Raw genomic sequence first — 13,014 nt, 5'->3', positions numbered from 1 at the left:
AAAGATAACCAGGAAAGTTCTGTCGCTTTTTCACCCACCACCTTCGAACATCGATATGTCACCTAAGATCAAAAATAGTCCCCATCAGCATCAAAGACCTTCTGCCAACGTTCTGGAAGGCCATGGATTTCACCACGGTAGAACTTGGTGGGCCGTGAAGCGAATAAGGTATCAAGTGCATTTTGCACCTCTACTAAGGATTTGAACTGGCGTCCTCTAAGGTGATTGTCCAAGGAATGGAGCAGGTGGTAATCGGACGGTGCAATGTCCGGCGAGTATGGCAGATACAATAGTGTTTCCAATCCAAGGTTTAGAATGGTGTCCCAGGTCATCCTAGCCACGTGATGCTTAGTGTTGTCCTGTAACATGAGGATCTCTTTGCGATTGAGAAGTGCTGGCTCCAGAGTTTTGAGTTTTTCTTGAACACGGCTCAACTGCTGACAGTACAGTTGCATTGATGCTCTGATAGCAGTTCCCGATGCACGATGCTACGAGCACTCCACCAAACACACAGAAGGACAATTTTCTGGTGCAGTGCTGGTTTCGACTGTTTTGGAACCGGTTCATGGGATGCTAACCAATGATGACGGCGACGTAGAGCTTTGTACAGGACCCACTTCTCATCACATGTCAATGCCCTGACCAGAAATAGCTTCTTCCTCAGACAAGACAGCAAAGAAATACAGGTGTCTGCTCGCGTTGCCTTCTGATCCGGAGTTAAATCATGTGGGACCCATCGATACAACTTGTAGTGCTTTCCAAGTTGATGGAGGTGCTGCTGAATGGTTTCCCCACTTACACTGAATTGCAGTCTCAGTTTCTCACATGTCTGACCATTTTTCGCCTCAATTGCTGCCTGAAGATCTTCATTTTGTACGACTGTTGGTTTTCCGGCACGTGGTGGCTTCGAGTGTTTCGTCACCGTCCTTAAATTTGTTAAAGCCTACTGCATTGTCTGCGTAGTCACGACACCCTCATCAAAGGCCTGGCATATCTTCCGCCCCGCTGCAGCGGCATTTCACCCCAGTTTGAACTTGTACAGCATAAACGCACTTAAGACGCTCTGTGGAGGTCCCATGTTCACTCTGTCTTCCGCAAGTTCACGGTGTAACTGAATTGCCATAACCAGGTAGCATGTTGGATATAACCACCAATAACTGATCTTCACCTTATCTCCATTCGCATTCACCTCACGGTGTGAGGGCCAATTGAACATAGACCTCCACAAAAAGCGACAGAATTTTCTTGGTTACCTTTATATGATAGGATTTCTTAACTTTCGGAAGCTGCACCTTTTATTTTAAAGTCTCACTTCGTTAATTTAAAAATCAGTTTTAATTACATACACGTGTAGTGTGTTCATGACTGTAGAACTTTTTTTTTTTTTTTTTTTTTTTTTTTTTTTTTTTTTTTTAAATTTCTATGGCACGCCTATTGACTACTGTAGCGGACAAGTCTTCATTTCGAAGCCGCATCTGATAATTTGCTTGAAGTGACTGTTTACACATCCAGAGTACGTTTTTCAAATGATTTGATGTGTTATTGTTACAACGGTTTGAGAAAAGTTCCCTTTATGGAACTTGACAAAGAGCAGATAGGAAACGGAAACGTGAAAGGGATAACGTGACATCATCATCTTTCGGGAGAACGGGCCTAAAACTGCACGGCAGTCCTGACAGTATTTTGCACCGACTGCAGCCTGTAGCGATATACCGCTCAACGGTTTGCATGGCATTCCGCGAAAATCGGCTTCTTAGCTGCCAACTGACACTAACGTTTTCTGTTAATGTTTCATATTACATATTTTGGAGAATTACATAAAATCTAGTTTTGTAATCACATAGAGTCTATTTTCGTTGCATGGTTTTCGCTCGATGTAGAGCTTCCTTATTGTGCCTTTTGCCCGAAATGATTTACTACTCGTGGCCATTCCCCAAAAATCATAAGGCCAAATCTATTACATAAATATCGTAGACAGGCGTTCAATCAATCAGAAATAAATATTTGCTTACATTTGCCAATTTTGGCTAATCAAAAACAAGCATTTGTGTGTATCTCTTATATATGTCTACCATGCATCTTAGTAACTGCCCTTCCACTTTATATAAATGATCCTTATATTTGAGTTTACATCTTTGTTACTGGGGAGAAAGATTTGTTATATATCTTCATTGTTAAACTAACTAACTAACTGTGTATTAAATTGTTATTGAAAACAAGAGTCAGTTAAAAATTATCAATAGTAATTATATTTTTCTGGCTACACCATTACAATGAGGATTAGTATTATGCATTAGAAGAAGTATCCACTTCATTGTCCTGTGATTAGTTTTGTAACTCTGAACAAAAGCCAGTTCTTTTAGGAGAAAAGCCATGACAATATTCTTCTTTCGGGGAAAGTCCACGAAATTCACGTTCGCGCAATCACCACTTTGGAGAATAAACACTGAGCCTCTATTTTATTTTTCTTAGTTTAGTTTGCAAATATGTTTCTTTAAAGTTTGATTCTATTTGATAATCTTTATTTACATGTAGGCTACCTAGGTAGTGTGGTCCTAGACAGGTTCGTAGCCAGCCCAAAAATTTAGGGGGGGGGCGGTAGAAGTTAGGGGGGCCCGAGCCAATCATATTATACTTCACCACCATATTATAGTTCATTTGCAAGCCTACCGTGAAACTTTTAGAGGGGCCAGCCAAAGTTTAGGGGGGCCGGCCCCCTAGCCCTCGTGGATACGGGCCTGGTCCTAGATGTAGAATTTTTTTTTTTTTTTTTTTTAGCTTAGAAAACACGGTCGATAATCTTATGGCGTATTCTTATACTTTGAGTTTGATTTTGTTTAGTAATTTAAATATCACAAGTTACATACAATAAGCCAGGGATGCAAATAACCACTCGCCCCGGGCGAGTAGTTCATCGTTGTGGGCGAGTACTTAATATCTTACCGAATGAAATTGTGGGATGATTTCTATTGTAAATGATTTCTATTGTGGGGTGTGGGCTAGTAGTTTTTCTCTTGGGCGAGTAAAATTTTGTTGCTTATTTGCATCCCTGCAATAAGCTCAATAACATACAATAATTACAGATATTTTCCATTCAGATATCAGTCTTTCGACTATTGTAATGATGAAGCTTTTTCTCATAACTCGCATCTGATTTTATTTGCCTGATGTAACCGTTTAAGATTATCTACAGAATATTTTTCATTTTTTTTTTTTTGTGAATAATTATATTAGATTGAATTGCCAAATTATTTTTATGCATATTGGCAGCGTGTGAAATGATATAGTGGATTATGCAGAACCTTAAAAGCTCAATTCTTGTGTTCGGCAATCATAAGATTTTTTTTTTTAAACCACATAATCCTTTTATCCTATCAAGGAAATAGAGAAATTATATCGAATAATAAAACTATTATTGATTTCTTTCTTCTCGCGCAGTCTTAAATTAATGAGGGATAACAGTGAATCAAAAGTTATTACATTTACAGTAGAACCCCTCTCGTCTGCCCTCGCCTGGTCCGCCACTGCGGTTGATCCAACCGTGCTTGAGCCGAAATTGTCCCGACTCGTCGGTGACACACGAGGCCCATTGTCGTTTACTGCCGTCGTGACATTATTGTTTACTTGCTGTTACCGCACATTCGCTTTAGTGTTCCGTCATCCCTTGTATCGTTTCTTTCGTTGTGCGTTTTTTCTGTAGTGTACTTTGCACTTTTTAGTGCTTACTGTTTGTTTACTTTTACTGTAGAGAACAATACAGTTATTTTTGAGTCTATAGATTGTTTATTTTACTGTAAATCCGTATTTTTCTGTATTTTCTGATAATCCGAATATTTTGCGTTCCGACCATATCCCCAGTCCCAAAAGTGATGGATTAGATGGGTTCTACTGTAATTTGGTAGAAAAGAAAAAAATATTTTCTGCACATAACACTAACTAGTAAGGTGGAGTGTTTTGTTCCATAATCAGCCTAATCCTCAATGAAAATTGGCAACACCGCACAAATCAAGCTACAAAAAAGTTTAAACTTTGCCGAGAAAAAATCTTTTCTGAATATAAATTCCCTTTAACTAGTTTTCGACCTAACATGATTCGGCCAAACAGGAATTCCTGATTCGCCGAACATGGCCGCCTAACCGGATGTGCGATAATCTAGTAGCCAAAGGCATTCGGCGAAACAGGAAGACACGTTCTCTGTGCATGTTTCCCAAGTAAAGTTACATTTCGCGAAATCAACTTCCGCCTACATCGCTACTCGCACACCCAGGTAACCGTATGGTTAACGAGCATACTTTTGTATACATAGCTATAGCACGGCTAACAAGAAATGGTCTCTGACGTCTCTTACCACATGCGGTGGGATATTGCAGCCCCTACTTTGATACCAGTATTACCAACCACGATCACTCTGTCTTATACCATTAATTAAATTGCCACTACAGTTGCACCGAAAAAAAAACCTTGACACGCAAGTAGTGGCAATGTCACTGCGAGCTGTCAGAGACGTTCTCTTACTGGACGCACTATAGAACCCTTCTATTTCAAGTGTGCTCTCGGGAAATATGTGAAACATACTTCGACCCACCCTCTCCGTCTTCTTCCAGAGGAAACCTTCTCTTTGCTTTGGGGAAAGAACCTTGTCCGCATCCAACTATTGAAGGATCTCGGCCATAGCAACTAGTCATTTCTGTGTTGATGGAGATACGGGAAAACAAACATCGACAGCTGAGCCCGCAGGGACACACTTGAAATAGAAAAGCTTTGCGAGTTTGATTCCATGGTGCACCAATTATTATCGAGTAGTAAATTTGATTTTAGATTTCTTATGTTAAATATCACTGCGCCCTTGCATTTTCTCAAGGACTATTAGCAGTCATTTCTGCTCGTTTTTTTTTTATTTTTTTCTAAAGTTTTAATCTCTTTCTTTCTCTCTCTCTCTCTCTCTCTGTCTCTGTCTTCCTTTAATTCATTTCAGCAAGTTTAGATGGGGTAGTAGTTGCGATCTGCTTCATCGTAACTTATACCAAATCGTACTTTCTATTTTAAAAAATCAATAATTCTTTTGATTAATACATAAATATAAATTTAATATACAACTATAATAAATATTAATACATATTACGTTCTTTTGGTATCGATGGGTTTAATGCTTATTCATTTGCACAATTTTTAGATATTTTAGGCACATTTATTATTACACCATCCTCATTGTTTCTTCTAAGTACTTGTAATTTCTATTTCTATAGTATCTAAAATAATGCAGGGGTGCCCACAAGGGAGGCTATGACGCAAACTGCGTCATTGAAATATTTGGGGGGCTTAAAAATCTATATAAATATGTTTGAGGGGGTGTAAAAATTAATCGAAAACATTTTTTTTCATGGAAGAACACCTATGGATAGACAATTGCGGGGGGTGCGTCATTGACATAAGGGGGGGCACCACTGCATAATGTAATATTTAAATTGTCATTTGAGAGGTAGAGAACACTTCTTCTGAAAATTATATATTCAAAGATATTATTAGAATTTACGAGATAAATAAAAATGACCAAAGATGACACATATATACCAATTGATTATCTTATTAAGGTGAATAAAATTATATGGATGAATGTCAGTGGCGTATTTAGGATTTTGTTTCGGGAGGGGCTATGCACAACACGTGAATTTTTCCCTTTTGTGTGTCGACAAATTTTAATGAAGTTGTGCATATAACAAATTTATTTATTTCAATGGGGGGGCTTGAGCCCGATAGTAACCTCCGTAAATACGCCACTGGTGAATGTAGATCTTCATGCGTAGTTCTAAAAATGTATTACTATAACAACGTCATCTATTAAGATGAAGCTGATAATGATGATAAGATGAAACAACACCGACAACGTTTGGGAGGTGATTCCTGTCACCAAATAAGACTAAAAGTACAGACCAACCTGGGTGCACAAATGCTTCCTTTCGGAGTTATAGACTGCTGAAAACATGAAAACCTGAACTGTAAAGGTCCTTAACTCCAAAACTATGGGACCTACCGTAGTCGAGTCAAGACTTCATTTAGGAACTAATATGTACCCTATCAAAAAATACATGTTTCAGAATCCTGTGGTACTTCCACAACAATTTTTATAGAGGTAGTTGGTGAGTATTTCAAATTATATGCCCGTAACCACACTTCCTCTATAAAAATTGTTGTGTGAGTACATTAGGCTCCTGGAGCATGTATTAAAAAAAAAAAAAAAAAAACGCACATATTAGTTCCTAAGTGAAGTCTTGACCCGACTACGGTAGATCCCATAGTTTTGGAGCTATGGACCTTTAAAGTTGATTTTTCCATGTTTACGGCAGCCTATAACTCCGAAAGGAAGCATTTGTGCACCCAGTTTCTTCTATAATTTTTGTCTTATCTTGGTGTCAGAAATCACTTTCCAAACGTTGTTGGTGTTGTTTTGAAACACCCTGTATATACGTATACAGTACTGTACTATATTAGGGGAAAATATCCTTTTGTAGATAAAGTCTCTTTTAAAGTCTTCGATAGTAATCAACGTAATAAAAGGTTTAACATGAAATAGTGTCGTGCAGTCCCTGCTATTAATTGTTGTGGATTTCATTCTTTTTACAATTACTCCTAGTTACAGAATAGAAACCATAGTTTAAAACTGGATTTCTTCAGCACTCAACCCGAGAAAAACTTTAATCAAATACAATAGATCTAACCTAAGTGACGACGGGAACGTTAATATCCCTCCCTCCCACTCCCTCAAAAAAAGGAAGAAAAAGAAAAAAGAAAGAAAGAAAAAGAAAGGAAACATTTTGCCTGTTTATATAAACACTCTCCTTAAGGACTATTGCATCTGTTTGAGAGCATTCGGGAACATAAGAAAATTTGGAGATATTACATAGAGGAAGTTTCTGTCCAGAACACAAGAGATAAAATGTAGGGACTGTCTCCGGAAAAGGAAGAGGTCTGTGGTTATCTTATTTCTGTTAAATCGGCGCAGAGATATTCGTTACCTTATATATATTGAATGAATAAAGTATTAAATAAAAATGATTGGCTAGGATTTTTTTTTACAAAAAAAAAAAAAAAGGTATACTTCTTACTTTATTTAACTAACACACTAAAATAGACACAAGCCCAAAGAATACATTAAGTACAGTATTATTTGTTTTCCTGCACCCATCAACAAAATGAGAGTAGTTGTAGTAACTAAACAGAATCTGTTCCAAATATATGTAGTCAGATTATTAGGTGGCTAAGGATATGATTACGCAAATCTAAATATTTTTACTAATTTGAAATCTTGTCCTAGTTTGAAATCATTTGATTGAAATAATACAGCTTTTAAATTGGAAATAAATAGTCACATTGGCATCTATTAGTCTGGCTGTTTATTTACATGTCGCACATAAAGAGACATTTAACGTTGTTTATTAGGATAAAAGTTATATTTCAAGGAATATGCAATTATGACGTGCAAGATTTCAGATTCGATCCCGAACCGTAAATGTTTCGAGATGGGTAGTATAATAGGAATTTTCAATTATAATAGGAGCGTCTTATATTATTCTTACCATAATTCTATGGACAAATACAGTTAAACCTGTCTATATCGGCCATGCTTGATTTTACAGTAAAAGTTCTTCGAGGGTCTAAAAGCCCTAAGAAGTGAGGGTTTCAGCTTTCTTTGCGAGGTGCTGCTTGGAGATGCTAGTATAACATTTGTGTACATTATTTTGGAACTATAACGTTAATGCTTGTATCTTTGGATTCGATTTTCGGTGGAAGAATCTAATTTTTGATGAGTTGACTTAGAATCGTGAGACAATTGAGAAATAGTTGAGTTAAGAGGCTGACAATGTAATCCACTAAAAAGACACCTGCCTCCTGTCTGGTCATAACTTTTTGGACGGCTGTAACCGAAGGGAAGTTAGGACTATAAGCAATCCCGCAACTTGTGGTAGCAGTAGGCGACTTCCCTTCCATTTAAGCTCCCCACGGCTCAAGGGGAAGCACATCAAAATAAAATCTTCTTACTTCATATGAATGTGAAGGTATCATGGTAACGGTTCACTCACTACATATTAAAAAAAAAAAAAAGTGATCTCAGTGATATGTGACATTCCAGTAAATTGTCTACTGTTAAGGCCCCCAGAAATAATATATATTTCTTCAAGCTTTAGTTGTGCTAAATATTGTCCCCTCAATTTAACTAGTGAGGCAGGGGGTGGAGCCAGCATACCATTTCCAAAAGAACTGAAAATACTTTAAGATGGTGTTCATCATCATCTGAACAAAATATATTTTCCTAAAATGAAGCTTAAAAGTAAGCTGAGTCCTACTTCAGTAAAACACCAACTAAGGTCCCTAGAAGTAATTAAAATATTTATTAAAGCTTAATATTCTAGGGGCAACTAAATTTCGTATTTCATACTTTTCTAAAGGAAGCTAACTTTTTTTTTATTTTTCTAAGAGGACCAAATATTAATGCTTGTCCTTCAAGGTAAAGTTTCAGGTGCTGACTGTAAAATGTAAACAGTATTTTAATATTAAGCGACAAACATATTAGCCTGTGCGTCACTCCCAATAATAAACAGCCATACTAATAGGTGTTCCTCTTTGTGCTATCGTCCTGTATAATAAATTCTTCGAATTAATGCTTAAATTCGGTATGGAGTTTGGGGTGGTGGGTAGTCAAATAATAATAATAAATACATTCATTATGTGTAAATAACTAGAATGCAATTTTAATCTACAGTGTACGGTGGAACTAGTTATGTTTACGTAATTAATATTTTTTTAAAAAAGAAACTCAATAGTTGGGCAAAATTGTTGAGTATAACGTTACAAAACTATAGTTTTGTTTACACACTTGTCCAGCTGTGTAGTTGGATACACGTTCCTTTACCATTGGAATATATATGATCCCTAAATGTTTAATATTTGTTTTTGGTTTAAAATTCAAGTATTCGTTTTCAGATTTCAAAACCAACCGAGTAACAATGCGAGAAACAACACGTGCACGCAGTTATGTACATGAGTACACATAAGCATGTTTAATGAGAATGAAACCTAGATAATTAAAGAAAAAAATGTGTTGGCTACTTTAGTTACAGTAGTAAAGGTGGATAATGCATATGTGAAGGCACTGAGGAACAGACAGAAAATGGAGGGGGATACGTTGTTATTAAACCTATGCAGGACTGCACGTAAGGAAATTATTCCACAATCAGCAGATTTTTCTTCTAAAGCGCAGACACATGCTCAGCAAAATTTAATCGAACAACAACTGTCTCATAGCACATTCTTCCCAAGTATGAAATCCAATTATTCAAACTTGATCCCTCGCATCATTTATTACCAACAATTATTGTGTAACGATTATGTAACTTTTTTCTTTGTAAAGTTACTAGTGAACAACAAATAGCAATTGCGTTGCAAAGAAATAATAATAACTTTAATTCTATGCCTCCTGTCATTTGCTTAATTTCATGAAGATGTACTGTTATTAACGGAACTTCACATTTGGAAATAGACCTGTTTCTATAAATTATAAATACACTTTCTTAAGCTATACTTGTTTAACAGGGGAAATGACTGATGTAACATGGAAATTTGATCTTACACTTCATCTGTACTTTTTCTCGTATAAAAACAATCTAGTTCTATCATTTTTTTCTTCTGAAAAATAAGTGGTAGTATTTTATAATTACTTATCGGGTATAGAATAATACCCGTTCAATACTACAAAGACCTAGTGACCTGTAGTATTGGATCTTCCTCTCCCCCATAAACAAAAAATTTCTAGGTCCCGCCTGCATATAGGTTACGGTATCAAGATAAAGGAGACTACAACCTTATTTTTAGAAAATGAACAGATAAATGAAGTAATCTGTAGCCAAGATTTTATTTCAGAACTATTCCATGTATTTCTATATTGTGCTAGAAAAATGATTCATCAGTCTTTTAACTGTGATGGATTACTTGGCGTTTAACATCCTTTTCAGCATCGAGGTCATGTAAAAAGTGACATTGCGTTTAAAGTGGGATCCATGTCACTAATAGTTTGTTTGCTTTTTTCGATACCAGCAGCCTCAACTGAGATCGAACACGGCATTACGTGTACACGTAGCCATTTTGCATTCTGTTATCGATTCATCTAAATAAGATAATGTGATTTCATTTAAATTCAAGTAGTAGCTCATACTAAATTACTGCGTATAATTTAAGACAATAATCAGAAATTTGTTTAGACTTAATTGTTTCAAAACCATTAATCCTGCTGTTTAATTTCTTGTTGAAAACAACCGCTTGAATGTTGAATTCAACCCCTTTCCGTGCACGGAGCACTCTCCTGCTGCTGAGTAGTCAATATTATTTCCCCCCTCCTCATGACTTGTGCCTATGAACCAATTTTCCAATCGGGGAATGGGAGGATAGTTGTATTGAAACACGATCAGATAATCCTGTATGGTGTGCTGGGCTTTCCATGGAATTACCTTCTCACGATGTCAACGTCATAATTCCCCCACCCCACCCCTTTCATCCATCAAGTAATATGAACCAGAATTATAATCCAGACTCCTGTTGGCTCTCCATATGATTTACTTCCTCTAATGTATTCAGTTTTTTCCCCCTCGTGCCAATTCCCCAATATTTTAGAGATTGCACCTGAGATAAAAGTTTTTTTCTTTATGACCATGTTACAAAAAAAAAAAAAAAAAAAAACTGTCCTAATACTAAATACTGAATTTTTCTGTGTGATTGGTACTGAAAACACTGGCAATAGTGCAATGTTTTGATATTCTGGCAATGGGCATGTTTGTGAAGGTTTCGAAATCCTGATGGTTAAGGTTTTCTACTTTTTTCAGTTTCTCCTTTCAATGATTACCCAAATTCAAAATAATGTTTCTAACTTGTGTAGCACGAGGGCATCAGAACACCAAAATTATATTCTTAAAAATGAATTCTGTGAACTACTTTTTAAATAGCATTAGGTTAATTTTAATAACTGTATGTTAAAACTATCTTGTTTATTACAAACTAAATACAACTGTTATTTAAAAAGAAGTAGTTCACTGGATTTCTAAACAACATGATACCTAATCAAATGCAATTGAGTTCGTGCCTCTAGTCGCTGCCTTAATTTAGATTTTGGGGAGAAGTGTTATTCTGGCAACACTGTAATTTCTATGGATAGCAACACTGAAAATTCTTCAGGTTCATATTTTCTGTTGTAGAATAACATTATCTATCATTGTGGTAAGTTGCATTCCATTATATCTTTTTACTTATGAAGAACAAGCAAAATTTAAAAAATAGTACATTTTGTATTATTTTTAGTATATCAGGCATATGTCAGTAATATGCTACATTATACACAGTTCCTTGCTATAAGTATCATGATAATTTTGTTCTATCCTAGACGAAATTGACTTTTCGATTACCCTGTACATAACAAAATAAATAAATAAATAAATAAATAAATGAGTGAATCAATCGCAATATTTTTTTCCTTTTTTTAGTTTTTAATTACTTAGTTTTTGTATTACTAGAAGCTTGTGGATGAAAACTTGTTTGCATTAAAGAGGGGAAAAAAAACCTTTCAACTTTTAATTTCCCAAGAATGTCAGACTTTAGGTGTAAAAGAATCATAAAATGTGTGAGGTTATGTATTCTATCTGGGAAGAGCGGTAGCTGTAACTTGAAATATTATGTTTCCTGATCAATAGAGAGGGGACGTATCCTCCACAACAATAGCAAATGCTTCCTCTCTTCGTTTCTATTTCTCTCTTGTACTCACAATAAACACACAGAGAGGAGCTTTTTGGTCTCCTTGTCGTAACCCATGGGTGTTCCTTTATTTCCAGATCACGGAGACGTACGCCTTCCTGCCCCGAGAGGCCGTCACGAAGTTTCTCCTTCAGTGCACGGACTGCCAGCGACGACCTCAAATTCCTGACAGCACCACCAGCTCGGGCTCCCCATCCCCACAAGACCCCCGAAAACTGGATCCCCCCGACATCGACTTTAGCCTTCCTATCACCACCACCTACTTAAAGCACATGCGCAGTCTCGGCTACACGGATGAAGATGCACTTCGCTTAGATATGGAGGTAAGTTTTTGGTTTAAATACTCTTTTTTTTTTCTAAATACCTTGTCCTAACATTTAAACTAACGTTCTACAACTGTTTCCTATCTTGTTGATTTTCTATGTTCAAAATGAAATGAAATCTAAACAATTTTCAACTCTCACATGTAAATTCTGCTAGCTAAATAAAGTGGTTCATGGAATAAAGATACTAGGATATAAACATTTGAATGATGAGAAAATCTACAAATACAATGTTCTTCACCACTATCTCACACGTCCTAGGGTCGAATCAGAGACTCTTCGCACTAGATGTAAGTGCTCTAATACTGAACCATCGTGCACTCTAAAACAGTGTTTCTTCCAGACATGTTTGTGGAGGGTACTGCCCCCGGAGCTGGGAGAGTGCCCCACCGGAGGAGACCAAAATAACACGTCTATAATATAATAATAAATGTTGCTAATATAATAATATAATGAGTTTGCTCTGAAGTCAATTTATAGACAACCATTTGAGTCAATATCACCTGGAGGAAAAATTGAGCTGATGGAGGTGACGATTGCGGTTTACAGGTAACATGATGGGCCTAACCGTCGATTACTGGTTACAGGATCTGGAATACCAGGGCTCTTTCCTATAGTATAGAGCACACCTAGCGGAAATAACTATTTCATACTAGTTATTTCTGATTATTCATAGTTCTGCTTGTCTATCAGATTGTTCTCTCCAGATCGAAAGCATTGGAACTTTTTCTTGCTATTGTAAGTCCTTACTTCTCCAACTTCTACAGTATAGCACAAATCACTGATGTCTCGAAAAGTCATGTACTCTTCCCATTTTTCCAATAATAATAATTATAATTATAATTATAATAATAATAATAATAATAATAATAATAATAATAATAATAATAATAATAAT

General features: G+C 36.3%; 1 protein-coding gene across 1 annotated transcript in view; it reads left to right on the top strand.

Moving 5' to 3' along the window:
* The window catches only part of LOC145674026 (nucleolar protein 4-like), a 298,109-nt gene extending 285,307 nt beyond the window's left edge, over positions 1-12,802 (top strand). Inside the window, exon 3 of the mRNA XM_081743852.1 lies at positions 11,871-12,802. Coding sequence (XP_081599978.1) covers positions 11,871-12,167 — 297 coding nt within the window. The 3' untranslated portion in view covers positions 12,168-12,802. The remainder of the gene's footprint in view (positions 1-11,870) is intronic.
* The last annotated feature ends 212 nt before the right edge of the window (positions 12,803-13,014 follow it).

Source organism: Thermobia domestica, chromosome 2, assembly GCF_964235325.1.
Source record: "Thermobia domestica chromosome 2, izTheDome1.hap1.1, whole genome shotgun sequence".
NCBI classification, from domain to species: Eukaryota; Metazoa; Arthropoda; class Insecta; order Zygentoma; family Lepismatidae; genus Thermobia; species Thermobia domestica.
This window is presented reverse-complemented; position numbering and strand designations above follow the sequence as displayed.